Source organism: Dromiciops gliroides, chromosome 4, assembly GCF_019393635.1.
Source record: "Dromiciops gliroides isolate mDroGli1 chromosome 4, mDroGli1.pri, whole genome shotgun sequence".
Taxonomy (NCBI): domain Eukaryota; kingdom Metazoa; phylum Chordata; class Mammalia; order Microbiotheria; family Microbiotheriidae; genus Dromiciops; species Dromiciops gliroides.
Genome location: NC_057864.1, coordinates 145827792 through 145855372, shown reverse-complemented (window position 1 = coordinate 145855372; position 27581 = coordinate 145827792). Strand labels below are relative to the sequence as shown.

The 27581-nt window shown below is 39.7% G+C and overlaps 1 protein-coding gene across 3 annotated transcripts in view; it reads left to right on the top strand.

The window, feature by feature from the left end:
• SLC35F3 (solute carrier family 35 member F3) overlaps positions 1 to 27581 on the top strand; it is a 553895-nt gene that overhangs the window by 270936 nt on the left and 255378 nt on the right. The window contains exon 1 of one of the 3 annotated variants that reach the window (XM_043963776.1): positions 8469 to 8653. The exons of the other annotated variants lie outside the window; for them this stretch is intronic. Within the exon in view, the coding sequence (XP_043819711.1) occupies positions 8617 to 8653 (37 nt within the window). The 5' untranslated portion in view covers positions 8469 to 8616. Of the gene's footprint in view, positions 1 to 8468; positions 8654 to 27581 lie in introns of those variants that run through there. 3 annotated transcript variants of the gene reach the window in all.

Genomic DNA, 27581 nt, shown 5'->3' with positions numbered 1-27581 from the left:
CGCAAAATTATTTTGGATACCTCAAAAGGCATGGACTTTTACAGTTGTAGCTTCTCCCTCTCTTAACATAGGAGACATGTCAGAGGACCTGGATGTAAATCCTACTTTCAATACTTATTATTTGTTTGACTGTGAGCAAGTCATTTCACCTCCTGAGGTCATCTATACAAGGAGGAGGTTGGATAAGATGGCTTCTGTTGACCTGGGATTCAGTGACAGAGACTGAACACCACCCCCCCACCAATGCCTCTAAGCCTGTGCAAACTTCATCCATATCTTTATATAAATCCTCCCCCAGAAAATCTATTCCATGAGCTCAAAGACTTCCTTTCATTCTTTTAATATTTCAGGGATGCCAAGATAGCAGCAGTGGGGACTGTCCTGTTGGACTGCCTTTTTTTCCTGGTCCTTGATGTTATCTTTTATACCATATTTCATTTAGGCAGCTCTCTGGTTCAGTGGATAGAGTACCAGGACTGGAGTTAGCTCAGACCTAAGTTCAAATCCACCTTCAGACATTTATTAAATATGTAACCCTGGGCAAGACACTTAACTTCTGTTTGCCTCTGCTTCTTCACCTATAAAATGGGGTTAATAATAGCAGCTAAAAGGTGCAGTAGATAGAGCACCAACCAGGAGTCAGGAAGACCTTAGTTTAAATCCAGCCTCAGATATTTCTTAGCTGTGTGACCCTAGGCAAGTCATTTCACCATGTTTGCCTCGTTTTTCTCATCTGTCAAATGAGCTGAAAAAGGAAATGGCAAACCACTCCATTATGTTTGCCAACAAAACCCTAAACGGGGTGTAAGAGTTGGAAATGATTGAACAGCAAGAATAGCACCTACCTCCCAGCATTGTTTGAACAATCAAGAGATAATATTTTTAAAGCACTTGGCAACATAGTACTTGCTATATAAATGCCAGTTGTTATTTACAAGTCATAATTATGAAGATATTATAGACTACTTCCACTTACCATTCATCTTTCTAATTCCATTTGCTTTACTTTTAGTTTTAAGTCTTCTGAAGTTACATAGACACATGACATTATTTGGAGAATATTAGTATTGAAGGAAGAGGTGCTTGTGGCAGCCAACTCTTTGGATCTATAAGCAAGTATTATCAGCATTGTACTTCCTTAATCCAGCAGAATCTCCTTCAAGACAATTGTAGGCTCAGTTTATTTTCTATCTGCAGTGCCAGTCAACTAATTGATCAATCAACAAGTATTCATTAAGCACCTACTGTGTGCCAAGTGCACTACTAGGAACTGTGGATACAAATAAAAAGGAGGTAACAATCCCAATTTGCAAGTTTGCATTCTAATAAGAGAGACAAAAATACATATAAAATATTTGCAGTACAAATAAAATGTGAATAAATGTAAATGTATACAAGTAGTTAAATATAAGTTAGCTTGGGTGGGAGAACACTGGAACTTGGGGGAGGAGGATCAGGAAAGACTTCAGAAAGAATATGATGCTTGATCAATGTATTAAAAGAAGAGAAGAGGCTAGTTTGGCTGGATCATAGAATGTGGGTGTCAGAGTAATAAGCAATGAGCTAGGTTGAGGTCCAGTTGTATAGAGCTTCAAAAGCTAAACAGTAGAGTTTATTTTTTTAATCTTGGGAGCAACAGGAAGCCAGTGGTGTTGATTGAGTGCTGGAGTCACATGGTCAGATCTGCCCTTAAGGAAAATTACTTTGGTGACAGTGTGTAAGATGGACAAGACTGGCTGGGCATGATGGTGCATGCCTATAATACCTGCTGGTAGGGAAGCTGCAGCTGATGGATTACTCGAACTGGGGAGTTCTGAGCTACAGGAGGGCTCAAGCCCATCAGGCATGTGTGCAATATTGTAAGGCCCAAGGAGTGGGGAATGAGGGAATTACCAAGCTGCCTAAGGAAGCACAAAGCATCCCAGATCTGAAGTCAAGGCTTCCATGCCAAGGAGCAGTGGCAACGGAGGTAGCTCCACCAAAGATTGTTGTTTTTCAAATGGGGCAAAATAGGGAGACCTAGAGAGTTTTCAATTGTTTGTTTGTTTGCTTTTAGGATCCCCTAAAACAGGTAGAGACTTGGGCTAGGGAGGCTATTTGGGAAACTGTTGAAATAATCTAGGTAAGAGGTGAGGAGGGCCTAAACTAAAGTGATCATGGTAACTGTGTGAGTAGAGAGAAGGGTTTGAATACACACTTTGTATGTATGTTGTGAACAAAGAAACAGCAATATTTGGCTCAAATATTTGGATCAAATACGTGGGGTGGGGGCGAGTGAAGAATCCAAGAAGAAGCTGAAGTTAAAGACCAATGAGATAGGAAGGACAATGGTGTCTTTGGCAGAAATGGGAACATTTCAAGAAGAAGAAGAAGAAGAAGAAGAAGAAGAAGAAGAAGAAGAAGAAGAAGAAGAAGAAGAAGAAGAAGAAGAAGAAGAAGAAGAAATGGGAACATTTCAAAAGGGGGACAGTCTAGAAAAATACAAAATAAGTTCCATTTTGGACATGTTGCATTTTATATGCTTCCAGGACAGCCAGTTGGAAATTATCAATAGGGAGCTGGTGTCCAAGAGATATGCTTTGATGGAGTAACTCAATAGGCTGCCCATCCAGTTTCATGTCATAGTCTAGACAGTATGTGGTTTTCATCTTTTGTTTTTTTCCTTGCAGGTGGTTAGAGTTATATCTTGAATTGCTATGGATTTCACAAGGGAGGTTTTATGGTGCTCTGGGGCCTGATGCAGTTAATATGATGTCATAAACAAAATCACCATATTAAAAAAATCCTGATGTATCAAACAACTCTCCAAAGGCTCTTTATAGCTGATAGGATACGATACAAACTCTTTAGCCTAGTGTTTATGACCCTATGCAACTTGGCTGAGACCTGCTTTTTCCACATTGTTCTCCTTTATATATTCCATGTTCCTGCCAAGCACGGCCACTAACTTGTCCCTAATTTCATCCAGTACTCTCTCCTGCATGTCCTGCTTGCCTGGAATGGCCTCCCTTCACATCTCCAGCCACTGAAGTCATTGTCCTTTGTCAATTGCACTACCTAGCTTCCCCCTGCACCTTCTTTCAAAGGAAAATGACAAAGTACTGGCCCTGGATTCAGAAGGACCTGAGTTCAATCCAGCCTCAGACACTTGTCACTGACTAGCAGTGTGACACTGGGAAAGTCACTTAACCCTCATTGTCCCGCAAAAACAAACAAACAAACAAAAAACCTTAAAAAAAAAAAAGAAGGTGCAAAGAACATTCCATGAAGCTTTCCCTTCCACCCTCCCCAATAAAAGCAGCCTTTCCCTCCTCATATTTTCTTAGAGTTATTTATCTGAATTTCTACTTTACCTACTCATGGGAAATTTGCACTGATTCTTATGTAGGAGAAGCTAGATGAACCAGAGGGTGGAGCACTGAGCCCAGGATCAGGAAGAGCTGAGCTCAAATCTGATCTCACACACTTACTAGCTGTACGACTCTGGACAAGTAACTTGACTTCTCTCTCAGTTCCTCCAAATGTATAATGGTGATAATAATATGAATAAATAAGACTAACAATAAAATGGTGACCTCACATGGCCAGTGTGAGAATCAAATGAGCTAACATTTGTAAAGTGCTTATTAGCACATTAAGCACTTAATAAGTGCTTGTTACCTTCCTTCCTCCTTCTCCTTGTCTATTATCTAGAGCTAGAAAAAACCTGAGAGATCATCAGATCTAAACTGTTCACTTTACAGGTGAGCAAACTGAGACCCAGAGAGTTGATGTGATTTGTACAAAGTCATGTAGGCAGTAAGTTGTGGTCAGGATTTGAACCCACGATCTCTGGCTCCAGATCAATCAATGAATCAAGCAACAAACATATATTAGGTATCGATTATATGCCAGGCACTGTCCTAAGCTTTGGAGTTACAAAGACAAAAATAAAAAGTCTCAATATTCTAATAATAAAGACAACATATAGATACATAAGTAAATGCAGAATATCTGCAAAATAAATGCAAGTTTGGAGAGGAAGGGCACTAGAAACAAAGGGGACCAGCCTTTTCCACTCTGCCCTGCTGTCTTCTTTGATTGTATATCAGTGTTCCTCATAAGTAAACCTGATATTCATTCCCTCTATATAACTTTCTTTTTTTTTCTGCTGCAAATAAGCATTTAAGCCAGGAACAGTGCCAAGTTCTGGGAATAAAATATAAAGGGAAAGCAGTCCCTGCCCTCAAGGAACTTATAATCTAATGGGAAAGACAACACATATAAATCAGAACATACTAGATAAATACAGAATGGAAGAAAAGTATGTCAGACATAGGCTTTACAAAAATTATTTTGAGAGCTTTGCGGAGAATGGATTGGAGTGGGGAGAGACTTCAGGAAGGAACCAATTAGGTGGCTATTGAAGTGGTACAGGCAAGAGATGATGAAGGATTAAGCTAAAGTAGTAGTTGTATAGATGGAGAAAAGGGGATGTGTGTACAAGATATTGTATGGAAAGAAATTACAAGATTTGGCAACTGATCAGATGTGGGTATTAAGTGGGAGAGAGGAAGCATGAACCAAGGTTTCATACCTGGATGAGTAGAAGGATGGTGGTGCCCTAAATAGTAATAGAAAATGTAGAAAAGAGGAAGGATTGAGGGGAAAATGAGTTGGTTTGGACATGTTCAGTTTAAGCCTATATTCAGGGTAAAATATCCAACAATCTAGATCTTTATTCATGCTTTAAGTGTCTCTCCTCACCTCCCTCAATCATCCCTTCCTCATCCCCAAATGACAGCCTTAATTTTCCTCATGACTACTTAAGACATACTTCCTCCTTGAAGCTTTCCTTGATTAAATGCACCCAAGCTCTGGCCACTTAATTTATTTTAGCTTCCCTTCAATGCCTATATCTGTAGCTATAAAGTTATAATTGGTTTTGTCATTATAGATTGTTGTTGACAAATTACTCTTATATATGTGACCTCAGAGACCAGAGATTGTGTAAAAGAAGATACTCAATAATCATGGGGTTTAGCTTTAGTTATTTTTTCCTTAGGAAAATGTATTAATTCTGTAGACTGTGCATATGTATTTATATCTATATCTATAGTAATATATACAGATTGACAAATATTATAATGTAAGCAAGGATAGATAAGGCAAAGCAGCAATCATTTAATCAAGTACTTACTATGCCAAGCGCCAAGCTAACTAAGCATTGGGGATAGAAATACAAGGAAAAAGATAGTCTTGGCCCTCAAAGATCCTCCAGTTGAATGAAGAATAAGAACTGGTCCTTTGATTTCTTTGGATTAAGGAACTCCCAGATCAGGAAACTCTGCCTACTAATGCATGTTGGCTACTTCTCTGTACTTACAGCCTTAGTTGCCTAAAGCATTGAAAAGCTAAGTGACTTGTCCAAGGTCATAGTCAGTATGTGCCAGAGATGAAGTTGAATCCTGGCTTCCTTGAAGACCAGCTCTCTATGCACTATCCCATGCAGTCTCTCATAATATAAACACTTTTTTTTTTCTCTTGCTTAGCCTCTCACCAGTTTGTGGCACTATCATTTACTTTTCTATTAATTTCATGATTAATTTGCTGAAATTCTGTAATTTATAGAATGTGAAAATATCATTATGAAAATTCAATGCCAAAGCATCGTTGCCCCATAAGGAAAGAGACTGTGAGTTGGCGCTGCATACCATGAATCTGCAAAACTGCAAACAACAAACTGTGACTATTGAAAGTTTTCTGTATTCTGTTTCTGTCTCTCCACGGTGCCAAACCCAGTGCTCCGCACTAAGTGCCGAATCAGAAAGTGTTGACTGCTGAACAGCACTCCATTCCATAATGCACACATCTGAAGAATGTCCTTTGGTTTCCAACTGTAACCACTGTTTACTCTTTATAGATGTAAAACTCTACTTCCTAGGCTGCCCAGTATTTTTTAAAAGGAATACCCCTATTGCTGAATCATTTCCCAGCTCTTCTTTACACCAACAGAATTCTATCTTATCCTAACCACATTGCTCTATACTGAGGGAGGGAAGAAGAAAGGAAGGGAGGGAGGGAGGAAGGGAGGGAGGGAGGAAGGGAGGGAGAGAGAGAGAGAGGAAGGGAGGAAGGAAGGAAGGAATGAAAGGAAGAAAAGAGGGAGAGAGTGAGGGAGGGAAGGAGGATGGGAGGAAGGGAAGAAAAAAAAGGAAGGACCAAAAACTGAAAAGAACCCCCCCCAAAAGCCCACTTTGACCAGGATAGAGAGGATTAATGAGACATCAAGGGATGGTGATATATTGATCTAATTGAGAATACTAAAAGCTATACTTATACTAATACTTTTACTTGAAACCAAACTTATACTAAGTTTGAACACAAGGATGAGTGGTGGGGGTTGTAGAGGAAGGTGAGAGAGAATGATGAATCAGGAAATTGTGTTTGGACTGATTGCAATCTGGACTTGGAAGCAGGTCACCTTCATCACCTAGAGATTAAGTAATCTTGATTTGTTCCTAGGAATAAATCCTGCCTTACAATAGAGGAAAACATTACTCACCAAAACTTTTATTGCCCCTTCCACCTTCATATATGATAGATATATGACTTCATCAAAATGAGGGTTCCCTCCATTGATGAAAATCACCTCAGATATTTACTAGCTATGTAAGATTGGGCAGCTCATTTGACCTATTTGACTCTCCATTTCTTCATCTGCTGAATGGACATATGAAGAGAATTTTGTAAACCTTAAAACACAATATAAATGTTAACTATTTTATTATATAAATGTTAGTAAATAATATAATTATTACTTGCTCATCTTTTTAATGAATTTTAGATAGAAATGGACCTGGGAAAAGTTGCTATCCTGCTATTATTCTTTTATATTGAATGTTCTACAGACTATTATTGCATAGGATCAAACAACTGAGTTTTTTAGGTATTTGAAAAAGAGTTCTGGCATGTAAACTCTGTAGGCTTGCAGAAAGCATCTTCTGTACACTGAGGAGTAGACAGGACAAGATAGATGATATGTATCTCATTTCGTTCCTATATGATTTTTTTTTATCTCCTCTGCTAGTCCTCTATAGTTCGAAAGATTTTTTGGTGTATGGAAATTATAAATGTTTGACATGGTGACATCTATCAACAACTTTGTCCTTGCGTTTTTAATGGATCAATGTTGTCATTAATTGTAGGAAATAGATATTATTCTTGTTGCAAAACCTCATCCTATGGATTTCTTGTCCATGTTTTTTTTTCCATAAGCCCACAAAGAGTGTTCTACGAAATGGACTAAAAAGCTTCCTCTTATTCTTTTTATACTTTGGGGGGGGGGACAGAGAAAGGGGCAAGGTAACATTCCATTGCTTTGGTTTTCTTAGTCTTGATGTTGGACTAGATCATGACATGATACACTACTTTGGGCTATATGTGTCCCCCCATTTTTTTATTAAATCACATCTCATATGCGTCATACTTGGTAACATGAATACCCCTACTCATACCCTGGGCAGCTAGGTGGCACAGTGGATAGAGTTCCTGGAATCAGGAAGACTCATCTTCATGATTTCAAATCTGGCTTCAGACACTTATTGTGTGACTCTGGGCAAGGCACTCAACCCAATTTGCCTCAGTTTCCTCATCTGGAAAATGGGCTGGAGAAAGAAATACCAAACCACTCCAGTATCTTTGCCAAGAAAGCCACAAATGAGGTCACAAAGATTCCAATGCGACTGAACAAGAAGAACGATTCATTCCCACTGTGCCTTTTTTCATCTCACCTTGGGTCCCTTGTAATTTCGATTCTTCTGAGATTCACAGCCGTAAACATCATTGTAAGGATCCTGGTGTAAAAGGAATGCACTTTAGCAGTAGCAAACAGCTCGGGATCATTGAAAGTACTGCATAATTTTCCAAATGCAATCCAGCCCGATCTCTCTCTCCCTCCCACTCATTCCTGTAGCCCCTTCTCTAACAAGTGAGCTTATTTTTAACCTCATCATCAGAATTGGACAGGGTTCTCCCTGCCTCCCCCGAACAACCCCTCAAACTAAACTTTGATTTCCTGCCAGCTCGGCTCTACCTTCCCCCACGCCAGTGAATTTCCCCTTTGCAGCTCCACTCACCACCTTTCCCTGAGAATGATTAAGCCGGTTGCCACTCGCTCCCTCCGTCTGTGCCATTCTCGGGAGAAAAGGGCTCTTTTGGAAACTCTGCCAGCTTTCTTCTCCCAATCCCAAGAACAAGAGTAATATTTCCCCCCTTTAAAAAATGACGAGAGCTCCCCTTTCCTAATGCATAAGACTAATTAGAATGCAGCCTTGCACGCCAGAAGAATTTGCCCTGCAGTAGAGATTGTGGGAAAGGGATCCCAACCATAGAAATGTACTCCCGGTGTGCTACTTTGGTGAGCTGCAGCCAAGCAATATGCTGTTTTCCACCTTGTAGTCATCCCAGGCGTAGTAATTAGAATCAGAAGCTCCGCTGCTTCTGCAGGGCGCAATCCTTAAATATAGATGTCAAGGATTTCTGTTGTTGTTGGTTTTTTTTTTCCTTCTTGTTTGGCAGAGTACAGAAAGAGTACAGGGTTGCCTAACTATTGCTGACAAATCACAGTTAGCAGGGATGAAGAAAGAACTCTCCAATCTGAATGGAGCATCAGGTAGGGAGGTTTATCATTGCTCTCTGTAAAAATATTGTCTCAGGTTATTGTTTATACTTCTGTCACAGCCAAGGGCATTTGTAAATGTACACAGCAGGGGAAAGATTTTTCCCCTGACAAGCTGTGAAGAGATATTATGATTTAGATCTATATATTTTATCTTCCTTTTCCAGAAATTAACTGCAGAAGTAACAATGGCTGAACCAGGTTTCTGAAAAATAAATAAATAAATAACGATGATGATGAGAGTGATAAATCCTATTCAGTCATATTAATTGCAAAGACAGAGAAGGACAAAGCTATTGATCAAGTTTCTGTCATAAAGAACAGTGTCCGAAAATGTACTAGTTTGTTCTGCCTTTGATTGGGGGTTGCTCTAATTGGTTGCTCGGAGAGGCACTCGTTGGGCTTTGCAGTGCTAGTTATCCAGAGCTTGAGTTTAGACATAAAAAAATCCCAAGAATTATTTTTGAAAATCAAATCTCATGTGAAATATAGTCTCTTCTTCATGCCGATGGGACGCTGTTGTTATGTATGTTTCATGCTGTTTTTCTACCTAAAGTAGGGGCACTTAGCAATTGAGAGGTTTTCACCCCACTGCAAATACTAGCTATTCGTGCCAATAGCATGCCCTGTTGGACCAGGAATCTGACTGGCAAAGGGAAATCAAAAGAAATAGACCAAATCTCCCAAATTCTGGGAAGTCTGAGTCTCTTTGCAATTCATTAGAAAGATTGAGATTGTGAAAGAAGGGAGCAGAATTGACTTGTGGGTCATGCAAGAAAGTATTAGGGACAAGTAAACCAATTAAAGTCAGATTAAAACTCTAAGGAAGTGTTCTTCAATGACATTTCCCCTCCCCCATCCCTTCAAAGTTGACTTAACTTCATCTTCCAGTGGATTTTTCAGATGCAGATGCTCTTGCATTTCAATAGTAAATGGAAAAAGAAAATTACAAAACCTGCTATAGAAACTGATCTCTGCCTGGTCTCCCTTTTCCGTTTATGCAAAGCAGAAAGGACCCCAGATGTCTAGGGCTTTCAAAGTTATTACCTATCCCTTAAATCAATTCAAAGGACATAAGTAAAATACAGAGAAAGCAGAGTTTTTTCATCATGGTAGACATTATGGCATAATGGATGGAGATATGGCCCTTGGTTAGGAAGAACCGAGTGGGAGCCCCACCTTTGACAAATACTGCCTGTATGATCCTAGTCAAGTCACTTAACCACTCCTGTGTGCTAAGGAATTCTCTAAGACTATAAGTTGCAGAGAATGGGTGAAAATAGTCTCCTCATCAGAAGTTCCTTATTCCAATGAAATCAAAGGTCTATTTGTTTGCTTTTTTAAAGTATAAAACATCCTAAACTCAGAAGTAGGAAAGCCAAACCCATTAGGGAGATTGCATTTACAACAGATACCTCAAAGGTTCTTATTTTTACTGGGTTTGGGTGAGTGTGTGTGTGTGTGTGTGTCTGTGTGTGTGTGTGTGTGTGTGTGTTTGGATGCCTGGTCCATCATTTTAGTTAGAGACAATAAATCTGTTTCTCAGGCCTCTGAACTGATTTTCTATTATTCAAAAGATTTTTCTCAGTCAAAACTGTGGTGAAGTGAAATATAGGATAATCATTTTGTACTCTCAATTTCAGCACCTACAGAGATGGACCTGAACACTGAGACATGGATATTGTTACTATTTTTTTTTTAGCAAAGCAAATGGGAAAGCAATGTGATCTAGAAAAATAGAGCCTGTCCTCAAGCCAAGAGGAAAAGCTAGGTGAGGGTATTAGATGTACTTCTGCCATACGTGGTGTTCTTAGATAGATCAGCTCATTGCTTAGACTTCCTCAGCTTCTCCAGCTGGGAAAAGGGCCCTGTGATGTTGTTTCTGAGCCCACCTATAAGACAGCAAGAAGAGTGCCTCAAATGCATAGGTGTGAAGGCAGCTCCTGCATTTCATGGGGCCTCTCTCTGACAGAGATTTGCTCATTTGGGAAGGCTTTGAACAGAATTTATCTTCATGTTACTTAAGGTGGCCTTTTTGAAATTAGGAACAAAGGACCCTTTTCTAATTCTTTAGCTTGGAGCAAAAACAAAACCAAAAAAGACAAAAACTAAATGGAACTTAGGGCACTTTTGCCATACATGGGAACTTTTAAATAGTCATACACAAGAGTCACCCAGAATAAACAGGCCTGGATGTCTTCCAGCCTTCTTCATTATAGAAACTACTACCATAGTGGAGAGCACAGAGGAATCAGAGTAGCTGATTATTTGAGAAATCATTCTGAACCAGCTGAAGAAAAAAATGGCACAACTTCCTCAAGGCATGAAGCACATTATCTTTAGGGAATGGTACAGGCATGAAGTATATTGTCATTAGAGAATGATACAGCCAAACATCATTAAAATTGAGACCATATACATCCTTTAGAGACTTTCATAGATCAATAGACTTTCTGAACAGGAAGGGACCTCATTATTGTTCAGATGTTTGCATATTGTCTCCCCCATTAGCCTGGGAATTCCTTGGTTTTTACCTTTCTTTTAATCTTTAGCACTTAGCACAGTTCCAGGAACATAGTAGGTACTTTATAGTAGAGGTTTATTGACTGCCCGACTGATTAGAACACAGATCTTCTGGTTCCCAGCCCAGCATCTTTTCCATTGCATTTACTTAAGAAGAGTTGGGTATTAGGATTCAAAGGTGTCAATCCCCTAGATTCAGAGAGTTGTTTTATTTCCTCTATGGTCTTAGAAAATATGCCTAGGTAAGAGGAAACAGACAAATTTCTTTTTCTTCATATAAAATATAGGCTCCTTGAGTGCAGAGACTATTTCATTTTTGCCTTGTTTGTCCATAGTTCCTGACTTTGTGTCTTGTACTTTGGGGAACAGAGGGAGAGAAGTATTGAAAGGGGATGGTCCAGTCCTGTGATTTCATTGGGAAGGGGAACAAACATTTATTATAGCATCTGCTATGTGGCAGTTACTCTACTAGGCATTTTTACAAATGTTGCCTCATTTGATCCTCACAACAATCCTGGGAGGAAGGTACTATTAATTGTCCCTGTTCTACAGATAAGGAAACTGATACAAACAGGTTAAGTGACTTGTCCAAGGTTACACAGCTATTAGTGTCTGAGACAGGATTTGAACTCAGATCTTCCTGATATCAAGCCCAGTATTCTAAATACTGAGCCATCACCTGCCTCTGTAATTGGTATAGGAATCTTTCCTTGAGGAAATCCCTTATACCAATGCAGATCTGCAACTGTCTACAAATTACTATATTAGTGAGTTGCCTGAGGGCACTGAGGTTAGATAATTTGCCCAGTGTCCTGTAGCCAATATGAGTCAGTAGAGGGGCTGGAAGCCAGGTCTTCCTGATGGAAAGGCTGGTTCAGTGTTCACTCTACCACACTGCCCTTGTACACAAGTAAGTACTTAAATGTCTGTTGCTTTGAAATGAATTTGGTTCCATGGATGTTACTCCTGCAAGCAACCTATCACAGAATTTTACTTTTTATTGAACAAATGTTATGATCACATTTGATCCTAAATGTAGTGTTTCATCTAAAGCTAATAATCACTTTGTTGCAAAGCTCTCTCCTTTCTTCAGACTTCTATTACACTTACATGGTCACATAATGCAGTAACTGATTGATTTTCTAATTATTTCACAAGTCTCTCTCCTCAAACTGATGGTAAGCCTCTTAAGGGCAGGGAAATTGCCTTACTTCTTTTTTCTGTATCTTTTATAACCCCTATTGTAGTGGTAGGAAGAAAGGTGTTTTGTAATTGGCTTATGGATTAACAAGCAGCAGATTTATTCTCTATTTCCAGTAGAATCAATTACAAATTGTGCAGTTCCCTGGGCTTCTACTTCCCTACTCTAGCTAAGCATATCTGCTTGCCTCTGTTTGTGATCACAGGGCTTCTTACACTCTGAGATCAATTCTAATCTTTACGAGAAAGTATGAAAGCTAAAAGATCTTGTTTTATTCTTTATGCTGGTCCTTGTTAGAATCAGTGGCCTGGCTTCCTTTATCCTTATTCCATTATATTGTGAGCTCTTTGAGGACAAGGACTGTCTTTTGCCCCCTTTTTTGTATTCTCAGCACTTAGCACAGTGCATGATGCATAGTAGGAACTCAATAAATGTTTGACTAACTGGCTAATTGTGACTAAACCTTGTTGCTGGGCCCCCAGAGAATGCTTTTCCCAGTCTCTTTACCTAAGTGCTTGATCTCTGCTGTTTAACTCTGGCTGATACTTTCACCGTCCTCCTCAAAGCTTACCCCAGCATACCACTACCTACCATACTGGTCTGTTCCCTCTTGCTTACCTGATATTATCTGCCAAATCCCTTCAGTCTAGCCACACTGTAATTCCAGCCTCCATCAGCCTCCATTGTTACAACACTACCCTGATCTCAACATGATGTCTACTACCTGGACCTTTCCCTTCTTCCCTTCTTCCTTCAGGCTGAAGGGCATGTGTATGTTCAGATCTGCAAATTAGCAAAGCACTCTGGTAAACCAACAGTAAATAGCTGACAAGGGAGGGAAAACTCTACCTCCCACAGAAACTGACATGTCTTTATCTAATGGGTGGGCATCAGGAAAATAAGCTAAAAGGATTTTCCAATGCTCTGGGCTGCGAGAAGTAAGGGGAAATAAAGGATTTCTCTGTTCAAATGGTTGAGAAGGGGAAAATCCCATTCCAAGATGCTCTGTGTAGTTCAGTTTTCCTGCCAGGTAGAACTCACTGCAGCAGAAGGCAGAGGAGAGAGAGAGAGAGAGGAATTTTCCTGATATGCACCCCAGGGATACCATGATAGAACTATTAAGCAAGGGAAATAAGGAGAAAGAGGGTGGCAAATAGCATTGCTGACCCAGCATTCATGGAACATGGGTAATGAAAAGATCAGTGCAAGATCCCCCAAACCCTAAGTGTTAGAGACACAGTGATTTAGCCACTCATTTTGGTTATGTGGTATGTAGCTCAGAGAGGCAGTACTAGATAGAGAGCTAGCTACAGAGCCAGAAGAACTGTACTCATGCACCACCTCTGCATGTGTGACCCTGGGTAAATCTTTTATCTTTTCATGGCTCTTGACAATTAAAACTATGAATTGAAAACAAAGTGTACTTGTTGAGGAAAGATCCTCACCAAGAAGTTCCCTGCTCCACCAAAACCACAGGACCAATCTCTACCTAGCCTTACCTGTATAAAAGTCCAGGTGTTTATATCTATATATCTTACCAAAAGAAAGACCTCACACAACCAGCAGGCATTTCCAAAAAAGAAGGAATTCAGTTCCAGCTGTGGGAAAACAATTTGCCTTGGCTAATTTCCCCTCTGTTCTCTAGGACCTAGAGGACTATTGGCCATTGTCACCTTTGCTTGGAACTTAGACCCCAGCTCAGACTGCCTGTCACTAACTTTAATTTTCTACCCTTCTCTTCGTGGCTTAGATCTTGGGCTTCTTAAACTGGTGGTTGGATTCAATCCAAATCAAACATTTGTGAAACACCTGCTATGTGTAGGGTGCTGCCAAATGTATTGGGAATACAGAGATAAAATGATATAATCCTTGTCCTAAGGCTTATACTCTACAAATAGGCTAGAGTGCACTTAATAAATGCTTGTTGGTTGGTTGATTGAATAAAGAAAGAGACTTGGACACAAATTCATATAATGCAAGTTGAATTATGATATTCAATTATTGAGCAAACTCTTCAATCCCTCTTAATTCTAGTGCCTTTCTCTGTTAATTATCCCTTATTTATCTCATATATATCTTGCTCTGTGTGACTTTTGGTGTCTCCAGTCATTTAGCAGAGTGCCTGGCACATAGTAGGGACTTAGTAATTTTTATTGCTCGATTGTCATTGACATCCATTACATGAAAGTCACTATGCTGGGTTAAAGGGATATAAATGCAGTTATCATCCAGACCCTGATTCCAAAGAACTTATCACCTAAAGTGGAGAAAAACATGTAACCATGATCAAAACATAGCTCTTTGCCACCACAAAGAAAGCTGCTATAGACATTTTAGAACATATAGGTTCTTTTCCCTTTTTCCCAATCATCTCTGGATATAGACAAAGTAGTGATATTGCCAGGTCAAAGGACATATTTAGTTTAATAACCCTTAGGGCATGATTCCATAATTTAAAAATAAAATAAAATTTTTAAAAACCATGATTACAATACAAGGAAAAATGAGGATAAGGACAAAGGAGAGGTCTAGACAAAGTACTCTGAGTAATATGGCCACTGTGTGCATAGGAGAAATGGCAGAGGGATTTCACAAGGGAGGTATTATTTCTATTTAGAGGGCCCAGGGAAGGCTTTACAGAGATTTGCACATGAGCTGGGCCTTAAAGGAAGAGGAAGAGATGGCTTTAAACAGGCAGAGATGAAGACAGTCCTTTCTAGGTCTGGGGCATTGGGTGTTCAAATATATGGAGACAAAAAAAAGTAAAGAATGAGACTAGAGAAACCACAAGGCATTCAGTATGGTTATATTGTGGAGTGTATGAAGGATAATAGAGGGAAGTAAAGCAAGAAAATGTATTTTAGAGATTGTGTAAAGCCTTGAATGCAAGCTAAAGGTTTTGTGTTTTATTTGGTAGGTCATGAGGAGCCACCATTGAAAGTCTGTGATCAGAAAAGTGCTTGTACATCAGAAAAATTACTTTTCCATTAGTATGATGGAGGGTCTATAGAGGGAAAGATTATAGACCGGAAAACTAAATAAGATATTCAATAGTGTTTACTAGCCACCTCATGCCCCAGTATCTTCAAGTAGTTTAAACTCTTGCTTTGTCCCTATAGGTTATCTCTCTATACCATTTTTTGGCTTTTGGGGACAATATCATCATCACCATCGATCATCGGCATCATCAGTCATCATCATTATCATCATAGCTATCATTTATATAGCCCTCTATATGTTATCTCATTTGATCTTCACAACAACCCTGGGAGGTAGGTGCTGTTATTATCATCCCCCTTTTACTGATGAGGAACATGAGGCTAAGAAAAAGGAAGTGACCAGGATCACACAACTATTAAGCATCAGAGCTAGGATTCAAGCCCAGATATTTCAGACCCCCAAGTATAACAATCCACCCACTGCAGCACCTAACTGTCCCTATCAGAACTTCTTCCCACACCTCCAAAAATGGCCCCAGATAGACTCAATTAAGCCCAGCATTAAATGTCACCCACCTGGCCCTGGCTCTTGGCTGCCCTTCAATGGCCCCTAGCAACACTGCACCAAAAGTAGACCCTTTCCATTTTGGAAACAGTTATCCAGGACTGTTCCAGAGCAAAATATGATTCCTTCAAGTGTGTCTGTTTGAACTGAGCTGTATGGGGAGAATGTTCTAAAGCCATATATATACATGCCTATAGAGATAGAGATAGAGATAGAGATAGAGATAGAGATAGAGACAGAGACAGAGACAGAGACAGAGACAGAGATAGAGATAGAGATAGAGATAGAGACAGAGACAGAGACAGAGACAGAGATAGAGATAGAGATAGAGATAGAGATAGAGATAGAGATAGAGATAGAGATAGAGATAGAGATAGAGATAGAGACAGAGATAGAGACAGAGATAGAGACAGAAAGAGTATCCACTATACCCTGCTGAATCTCAATAATAACAATAGACAAAAAGTGAAATCTGAGATTACATGTGGACTATAAAGAAAGGAGGATGTGGACCATTTTGCTTTATAACATCTTTTTTGTCACTTTGGACTCTATAACTTTTGTTCCATAAATTAAAAAAATTAAATTTAAATTTAAAAAAGATGTAGACATAGATATAAACATAGACATAGACATATGTATGTATACATACATATATATACATATATACCTATATATGCATGCCTACATAGGCATGCCTTTCTCTATATATGTATATATATGTATATGTGTGTATACATATATGCATGTATGTGTGTATGTGTGTATGTATGTATGTGGCTCAACTCCACAATGGAACTAATACATCATCACCACCATCCCATCATCATCCTCATCATCACTGACTGGCTAACACTTGAGAGTTTTCAGAAGGCCTTATATTATTATCTCATTTGCCAGTCCACCTAGTAGGATTGGTGAGAGGATCTGAAAGTCTCTGAGATGAGATAGACACCTCTTGGGAAGCCCCCAAACAGAAAGCACCCCCAGAGGTATTTCTACTCCAAGTTGGCCCAGGTAATTTTCTACTGCCACATTTTGGAGCTCCTAAGCAAGCTGGAGGAAAGAATGTATTTCTTCTCCAAAGAAAGACTCCCAGAAATTCATACCCATTCTTTCCCTCTTTTTCTTCCCACTATTTTTATTGCACATGCAAGGTCCATTCAAGTACATGACTATTTTTGTTCTAGTGTGAGGATGCAAATGATATGTTTTGATACTTTGAAAGTATATATAAGATATGATATATACAAACTATATATAGATAAGGTAATTTATAGGGACATAATCTCTCATGTTACTCAACTTATTTAGAGTAGAGTGCTAACAGTCTCTCTTCTAAGAATTCCTTTTTTGAAGTCAGCAGATTCTCTCAAAGAAACTCTAATCCTGACCTTTCATGTCCCTGTCCTTTCCTGATTTTCCCTGCCCCCATTCCCAGAAATGAACTTTCTCTTTCTCTCAATTACTAAGGTTCACCAAGGTTCATTTATTCCATACTTAATATGTGCCCATCTGGGTGCACAGAGTGTTCAGGGAGGACTAGCACCTCTGGTGTGAGGGCTTCTCCTCCACCTTTGGTGTCCACCTGTCACCCAACTCTGACCTGTGGCTCCAAGATGCTGTACAATGTGTGCAGACCATACCTCAGTGAAACAGTCTTGGCCGAATAGATAAACCAGACTGAGGATAATTGACAGGTCCCAAATTCATCAGTCACTTAGGGAGATATCTACCCCAAGCATGAAAAAAGTTTTCCTGATAAAGTGGATGGATGAGAATGATTTATTCCAATGGCCATGAAGGGATCTAAAACAGGCTCTATGGAGTGCATAGAGGGACAGACATCAAAGGTCATCCATTTTGCATCCTAGTTTGTTCTGCCACTGGACTTCAGTGACTCTGGAAGAGAGAGTGAGACTTATGACTTTATACAACTCTGCCTCACTTAAATCCAATTTGTGTAAGTCAAAACATCACCCTGGAAGTCATTGGCCCTCTTCAAAGGAAAGAGAACAACAAATATGTGCCAAGCACTGTACCAAGTGCTCAGTTACAAATAAGAAATGTGAAATGATCTTTGCTCCTAAGGAGTTCATACTCTAATTAGGGGAAATAACTCATAAAGAAAAAGATGCCTTTAGGATTCATGGAAAGGCCCAGAAATCCTAAAGATATAGCAAGAGTATGGATGGTAAGGCCAAAGGATCCTTACATCTCAGATATATTCTATTTGCCTTCAAATTAAGTGTACCTGAACCCTGATGGATCTGGGATTCCCTGGACACAGCCCATTAAAATTCCCTGACCAGGGCAGCTAGGTGGCGCAGTGGATAGAGCACTGGCCCTGGAGTCAGGAGGACCTGAGTTCAAATTTGGCCTCAGACACTTAACACTTACTAGCTGTGTGACCCTGGGCAAGTCACTTAACCCCAATTGCCTCACTAAAAAAAAAATCCCTGACCACTTTTTTATTTTTTCTTAAGTGCTATGCACCTACCTCAATTCTAAAATTAATCATTTTTATTGATTAATTGTTATTAACACCCATTACAAACAAGTCACTCTGCTGGGTCCAAGGAATATAAATGCAGTTATCATCCAGACCCTGGTTCCAAAGAACTTATCACCTAAAGTGGAGAAAGATATGTAACCATGATTAAAATATAGTTCTTTTCCATCCCAAAACTGAACCTGCAATCTTGAGCCAGAATCACAACACTCTTCTTCCTGGGATCAGCACCTCCCACCCTCATATCTATGTAAATGTTTTTGATTTGTTTTGGTTTTGGGTCCAGACCAGTGATTTAATGCCTACATAGAGCTGCCACTAAGGAAATGTCTTTCACTGATACAAATTGCAAACTCTTATGGTATATCTGGGCTTAGACTGTTGCCTGGGAACAATGCAAGATTAGATGGCTTGTCTAGGGTCACAAAGATAGTGTGTGTAAAAGGCACAGAGGACTGGAGCCCAGACCTCCCTGTCTTCTTGACTCCTCAGGTGATTCTCTACCTACCACACTATTACTCCGGATGCTTTTATCCTCAAACAAAAAATTGCCCATCTGCTACTCATTTTCACTTCAGTCCTTCAGTCTCTATTCTATATATCCAGCTACTCCATATACCAAAACATCTAGATATAGACTGTGGGGAGGAGGTGGAGAAGTGGGAAGAGATTGGACTAGTCTCCAAGATCTTTATAAATCTGAATGCAGGTGGATATATTTTTGATTGTACTTATGTCTAAATTTTTGCTTAATGTTTTCTGAGACATCAGGGTGATATCATGACTTGTACTAAATTGGATTTAAGTGAAGAAGGGCTGTGCAAAGTCACTAGCCTCACTTTCTCCTCAGGAGCCATCTGGGTCCAGTGGCAACATATGTTATCAGGAGGACTCAAGATGGCACCATATGTTTAAGGCAATTGGGGTTGTGACTTGCCCGGGGTCACACAGCTAGTATGTGTCTGAGGTGAGATTTGAATTCAGGTCCTCTCAACTTCAGTGCCAGTGCTCTATCCACTGTGTCACCTAGCTGTCCCAATGATGGAGTGAACAAGACCGGTGAAGCAACTAGTAGGAAACCGGCTACTCCACAAACTTTTGATCTTTTTTTCTCTACTGCATATAGCCTAGAATGTGCGTGATTTCTAATACAAAAGTGAAAATGTTACTAATAAAATCACGAGAATGCTTGAAGTTGGGAAAGTTAAACTTATGAATCTTGAGGATTAACTGTATATCAATGAAGCAGCAGCTAGGTGGTACACTAGATAGAGCTCTGCGTCTCAAGTCAAGAAGATATGACTTTAAATCTAATCTCAGGTACTTACCAGCAGTGTGATCTTGGGCAAATCGCTTAACCTCTATTTGCCTCAATTTTTCATCTGTAAATTGAGAAAACATAATAATACCAACCTTCTAGGATTTTTTGTGAGAAAAAAAATGAGATAAAATATTTGTAAAGCACTAAGCACAGTGCCAGGAACACAGGATGTGCTAATCAATGCTGAGTGTGTCTGTGATCAGTGATTTTTCAGTCATATCTCTTTGTGATCCCATTTGAGAGTTATTGTTTTTTGGCAAAGATACTAGAGTGGTTTGTCATTTCCTTCCCCAGCTCATTTTACAGAAGAGGAAACTGAGGCAAACAGGGTAAAGTGACTTGTCCAGGGTCACACAGCTAGTAAGTGTCTGAGGCCAGATTTGAACTCAAGATGAGTCTTCCTAACTCCAGGCCTAGCACTCTATCAGTGCAATGTGCCACCTAGGCACCCCATATAAATACTAGTAATTATGAATATTATTAAGGAGATTACTTAGAATGAGAGAAATAAACAATAAGAACTCTGGTCAGCTGCAATCTGGGCTTCTTATCTACTTTGTAAATAGCTGAGGTAGTTCCCTGTCATTACAAAAAAGGCTGCGTGGGCATAGACATGTATTTGTCTTCATTGGCAACCAAGATAGAATATCCACTGTGGGATGACCATATAAGTGAAAAATACAAATTAAAATTAATTCAGTTAAAATTTGAAAAATGTATGGAACTAAAGCTATAGACATCCAAAGTGATGAAAAAAGATATTATAAAGCAAAATGGTCCACAGTTGCATCCTTCTTTCTTTATAGCCCACATGGAATCTCAGATTTCACTTTTTGTCTATTGTTATTATTGAGATTCAGAATGGTATAGTGGATACTAATAAAATTGATGTCAGGAAGACAAAAGTTTAAATCCCACTGCCAGCACTTAATAGCCATCTGATCCTAGGCAATTTATTTTGCTTCAGTCAACTTCAGTTTTATCATCTGGGAAATGGGAATAATACCTTTGATCAAGGACTTCATATTGATCAAATGTGATAATACACATGGAAAGAACAATGAAAACCTTAAAGTGCTATCTAAATAGTTATTATTGTAATTAATAATCATTCGGTGAGGATTTGTTAAATGCCTATTATGTTTTATGTTCTGGGAATACAAAGACAAAAGCAAAAGGAGTCCCTGCCCTCATAAAGCTTATGCTCTAATGGGTACACTACAGAAAGAGGGGATTGGGGAGAAGTTTAGAGGTTTGGGGAGAAATATAAGAAATTCTGTTTTGGATATGTTGAGTTTAAGATACCTGCATGACTACCAGTTTGAAATAATTAATAAGTACTAGAATACCCATTAATTAAAAAGTTAATTAATTATCAATTAAGGTACACTTGGAGCTCTGGAGAGAGACTAGACTGAATATATAGATTTAGGAATCATCTATATGATTAAGATAATAAATGGACACATGGGAGGTGATGAGGTCATGCAGTGAAAGAGTATGAAGAAAACAGAAGAAGGCTCAGTTCAGGGCCTCGGTGTTCACCCTAAGGTGGGTAATATAATATGGATAATGAGTCTAAGTAGGAGCAGTCAGACAGGTAGGAAGAGACTCAAAAGGTAATGGAAGAGGGGCAGCTAGGTGGCACAGTGGACAGAACACCAGCCCTGGAGTCAGGAGTACCTGAGTTCAAATCCGGCCTTAGACACTTTATACTTACTAGCTGTGTGACTCTGGGCAAGTCACTTAACCCCAATTGCCTCACTAAAAAAAAAAATGTAACGGAAGAGAGATAATCTATAAAGGAAGACTTGTCAAAACGCTACAAGAAGATTTAATGCATCTGAGACTGTTTTTGAACCCTGGTCTTCCTGACTCCAGGTCCAGCATCCTTTCCACTGTACCACCTAGATTCATTAAGAAGGATAAAAATTAAGAAAAAGCCATCAAATTTGGCACTGGTAACTTTGGAAAGAGCACTTTGGAGAGAGCACAGTTGAATGATAAGGTTGGAAGCACATGGCAAAAAGTTGGGAATTGAGAGGAAGGAAGTAAAGTCAGTGGTTGCAAACAGCTTTTTTTTTTCAAGGAGTTTGGTTAAGAAACTGGAGAAAGGTATAGAATGATAATTGGAAGGTATGGTAGAATCTATTTAGGGTTCTTCATAATGGGAAAGACTTGGAAATGATTACAATCTGCAGAAAGGAACCAGGTGAAAGGGAAATATTGAAGATCAAAATGAGGTGAGAATGATAGTGCGGGTAATCTGCTGGAGAATTCAAGTGGGGATAGGATCAGAGATTGGTTTTGGCAAAGAGAAACATCATCTACATTAAAGACTGGAGGAAAGGAAAAGAAAAGAAGGAATGTCAAGGGGTTTCGATTTGTAGAGAAAACAAGAAAAGGGAGCTCACAATTAATGGTCTCTATTTTCTTTTTTTATATTGAATAGAATTTTATTTTCTAAAATATATGTAAAAACAAATTTTAACATCAATTTTTTAAAACTTTGTGTTCCAACTTCTCTTCCTCCCTCCATTCCCACCCCCCACCCACAAGAACTCAAGTAATTCAAAATAAGTTATACATGAGTAGTCATGGAAAACATTCCCACATTAGCTAGGTTGTGAGAGAAAACAGTCAAAAAAAAACCCCAAAACTTCAGATTAAGGAATTGTCAAAGAGGAAAAAAAAATTTTTGATGTGTTTCTATCTGTTTTCAGATACTATCAGTTCTTTCTCTGTAGATGGGTTGCAATTTTCATAAGTCCTTCAGAGTTATATTGGATCATTGCCTTGCTGAATATAACCACATGCTTCCCAAGCAAATGGTCTCTATTTTCTAGGTAAAGAATGAAATCCTTTGCTGGGGGCAGGAAAGGAGGAGTGTTTTGGGGAAGAACGATAATCATAAGAGAGGCTTGAAAAGAAGAGAAGGTTTGAAACAAGCTCTTTGGATAATTCACTAGAAACTCAATTAGGAAGATGTAAAAGTAATGGTGAAGGCTCAGTTGAAATTAAATGCCATGAATTTCTAGTGATCCTAGTTGGCTTGTTTGCATCGTTTCTTCCAACTCTGTTCGATAGCATATGAGTAGGAGCAGAGGAGGTAAATTGTGGGAGTAATCCCAGGCAAGAGGGTTAGCAAGACATGAGCAACTCTAAGACAAGAGAACAATGGATCTGAGACCAGATGACAGTATAGAGTTGAATTGTTTATTTGGTCAAGATTAGGAAGGAAGAAAAGTAAGGTTATGTAGAGGATGGCTTGGGAGAATATTGAGGTATAAGGGTATTAGAAATACTCTTTAAGGGAGTGCAGCTAGATGACACAGTGGATAAATAACCAGGCCTGGATTCAGAAGGACCTGAGTTCAAATCCAGTTTCAGATACTTGACACTTACTAGCTGTGTGACCCTGGGCAAGTCACTTAACCCTCATTGCCCTGCAAAAAAAAAAAAATACCCTAGAGGAAAATAGGTTTGGGAAAGTCGAGGCATAGGGAGCAATGGAAGACTAAGATGTTATGATCTGATAAATATGTTTTAGAGTTTTGATCATCAAAATGGAACACTTGAGGGTAATAGTAAAATAAATCCAGGACCCTCCCTGTGTCTTGCTAAGGTGGGATGAAGGACAGAGATGTGAGGAGCTTAGAAATTAAGTGGACAGAGTGTTTGAAAGGACATCATCATGTATGTGGAAGTCCTGTAGTATAAGGTCAAGAGTTCGTATGGAGAGGAAGACCGTAAGGCAAATATAGAACTCCTTGAAAAAAAGAGGGGTAACTACAAGAAATATCCTATATTTATATAGTGCTTACCATGAGCCAAGCACTGTGATAAAATGGCTTAGGATCTTCCAGATAACTGCTACTAGGACCTTGTTTGGAAAGTGACAAATTTGAATGGAGTAAACCTCAAAGGTGAAGAATACATTAGATCTATTCCTTTTCAAGGTGTTTTCATATTTATTTTCTCATTTTTCAAAATTCACATAACGCCATGGAGACAAGTTTATTAGCCCCACTTGGTAGATGAAAAACCTATTGGCAGTTAGGCCAATTTGTCTATGGTCACAAAGCTAGTCCAAATCAAAGATATGAGTAGAAATCAATTCTTTTTCTGCCTATCAAACATTCTAAAATATTGCCCAAGGTCAGATTTTCATTTCCATACGTGAAAATTTCATGTACCATACTCCCACTATAGAGGAACCAACCATAGTACCCATAAACCACCTCTCAACAATAAAGAGCAATTGTCCCCATCTCTATACTAGTCCTATGGGCTCAATTCAGGATTTAGGACTTAGTTCACTTCTTCCTAGGCTCCTCCAAACCATGGCCATTTTGCTTATAGAGTTCTTGTTATTCTCCCACAGTTGTTTATCCAGTAGGTTGTGATGATAGATGTGCCCTTCAGTTCTATACTGACCAAGGCAGGTCATGGAATGCAGTAGTATCTGGGTACAATCCCCTCTCCATTAACCTCTGGAGCCCTTCATCCTGTCTCCCAGTGACTAATGTGAGGGTAGAATGGGCCCAAGCTCAAACCCTCCCATTAAGTATGCTACAGCTGTCGCAGCCCTAATGCAGCAGTGGCCCTTCTCTGAGGAGGTGTTCCGAGCTGGACAGGATGGCTTGCCAGAGAAGTCAGTGTTATTTACAGCAGACACTGTTAATGGCTGTTGGCATAGTGGACAGAAATACCATTGAACCGCCCGCTGACTGACTGCCAGGAATCGTGGTGGGGGGTGGAAAGGGTGAAAAGGAGCAAGCACGTACAGCATCCTTTTAACAGCCACAGTCTCAGGGCTGAGAGTTCAGCTGCCCAGCAGCCTGTCTATAGTTCTGAAGGCTCCAGGTCTTCCTGTTCCCAGGAAAATGAGCTACCTTGATAGGAGCAGCTCTGAAAGGATCTGGCACAGACTAGCTCCTTCTAAACTCAAGCAGGCACGCACAGATGTGGCATAAACACTTCTGCCCCTGTCATCTCTTCTTATCAACCCAAGTAGCCAGTGGAAAGAGGACTTGGATCTAGGCATGACTATCACTTACTAGCTGAGTGAATCTGATTAAATCACTTTACCTCTCTAGTTCTCTTTCTTCACCTGTACATGGATACAATAGGGACAATAGTCTAATAATAACATGGAGCACTTAGGGAGGTGGCATGGCATCATGGACAGAGGACTGACCTAGAAGCAAGGAGAGTTTAGGTCAAGCCCCACCCCTGACTGAGAGGGGAGCTACCAGTGCCGTCCCTTTCTATCCACTCTGTATAAATCTTGATTGTGCTTATTTCTCTACATCTTCTCCTCCCTTAGAATGTGAGCTCCTTGAGGGCAGACACTGTTTTTGCTTTGTCTTTGTATCCCCAGCACTTGGCACAGTGCTTGGCACACAGTAAGTGCTAATAAATGCTGAGACATTGGCTCCATGACCTGGAACAAGTCACAACCTCTCAGTGCCCCAAGCAACTCTCTAAGACTATATTTGCGGGGCAGCTAGGTGGCGCAGTGGATAGAGCACTGGCCCTGGATTCAGGAGTACCTGAGTTCAAATCCAGCCTCAGACACTTAACACTTACTAGCTGTGTGACCCTGGGCAAGTCACTTAACCCCAATTGCCTCACTAAAAAAAAAAAAAAAAAAAGACTATATTTGCAAAGTAAGTATAAGTCTGAATTGATAAAGAGATTTTTTTCACTGGAAGCTCCCTACATTGAGAAGAATCAGAAATTGAGTGGGAAAAATACAGAGTAATATTTTATACATGGGTGTGTATGTATGTGTGTATATATATGCATATGTGTATATGTACATGTATGTGTATATGTATATGTACATATATATGTACACACATTGTGCATGGGTGACACAATGGGATGTATGAGGTGTTCCAGGGGGATTAGCGACTCTGGTATGAGGGCTTGCTGAACCATTTTTAGGGCTCTTCATCCACTTTTGGAGTCTACCTGAGAGTCAACTCTCACTTTTGGCTCTAAAAAGGTGTAACACACTCAATGACCACAGACCCAGTAAACCATCTTGGCAGATGGGCTAAACCAGTTTGAGGGTAACTGAAGGGTCTCAAATTCATCGTTGAGTTGGGGGGACGGGTTACCCCAAGCATGTGAAGATATTCCTTGTTGGAATGGCTGGATGAGAACATTTTTTTTCAATGCCACGAAGGTGGCTGAAGCGCTTAGAGCTTGCTCAGACATTGAAGACACTACTGCATCCCGGGCCATTGCCAGTCATTCTGACCTTTGTCTTGCCACTGGATTTTGATGACTCTGGAAGAGAGCATGAGGCAGATGACTTTCTTTGTATAAACTCTGCCCGACTGAAAACCAATTCATACACAAGTCAAGACATCACCCCATGATGTCATTGGTCCTCTTTGAAAATGAAGAACAAGGTCACACAGTGGCTAGAGAACTAGACCTGGAGTCAGGAAGTTCAAATGTGGTCTCAGACACTTACTAACTGTGTGAAACGGGGTAAGTTAAATAACCTCTGTCTGCCTCCATTTCCTCAACTGTCAAATAGGAATAATAAGAACACCTATCACCAGGAGTGGTTGTGAGGATCAAATGAAATAATATTTGTAAAGCACTTACTTAGTACAGTGCTTTGTACACAGTGGGTGCTTAATAAATGCCTGTTTGCTTCCCTTCTATCACTCTAAGTTACATAAAGCATTTTCACAGCAGCCCCCTGAAATACATCATGAAAACATCATCATCATCATTATCCCCATTTTACTTGTGAGGAAACAAAGACTTGGATAGATTCGGTGACTGTCCCATGGTCACAAAGTTGGCCATTGCTCCCTAAAGCTTCTTTCTGTCCTAACATTATGTGGTGCTACAGTGAGCTGAAAGGGTACACTGCCCTTTTATCTAGCATTGTCCTGAGATGACTACATATCCCCTCTCTGCAGCCTTGCCCTAGGGCAGGTGATTGGACACCTGCTCTAATAGGAACCTTGTCTGAATCACTGTATTGACTTTCACACTGAAGAAATTAAGCAGATGAATACTCTAATGAGAACAGAGACTTAGATGCTAACATTTCTTGCAAGTCATTCCAATATCTTCCTTGAATAGAACCACAATCTAGTTTGAATATTAACTCACCCTTAGATATTTTCTTGTAGCGTCTTCCTCTCCTAATGTCTGATTAACTCCCTACTTCTTTCCCTTCTGGAAGATGTTTAGAAGATACCTTTGGGTCATGCCTCATTATGAGGTTTCTTGGCACTTAGCAACCAAGGCAACCTAACCAGGCACTAGCATGTCAGAATCTATTCCAGTCTTTAAGAAGGAGTCCCATCGTGGCATTTAGGATCATCTAGTTATCACCATATACCACAAAATAACTTTCAACTCACTTCCAGTTGGAGAAAATATGTCAATCAACACTTTTTGAACCCTTCAAGCATTCTGAAAATACCTGTCAGAGACCCCAATGTATCCTTGCTTTTCTTTTCAACATATCCTGCATCCAAGTCATCTCACAAGCCCTGATCATCCCCCTTGAAGATGTACAGAACATATAACAACATAGCCTCTCTGATTTCATATTAACTAAAGCAGAAATAGACTCTGTACATAGTAGACCAGGGCAGTAGATCACCTGAATGGGCACAGCTGTGTATTCAGAAAACATCCAGGGAAACATTCACCTCCTTCAACAAAGCCATTTGCAGCAAGTGTTTGTGCAGAGATTATACTAAGTAGCTATTTTCTATCACCTCTGTCATATCAAATTATTTTGATGTGGCTTACTCTAGAGGAAATTTCCACTCTTGGTGTCTGAGCAAATTAAAATGGTCCTTATTGACCAAGAGTA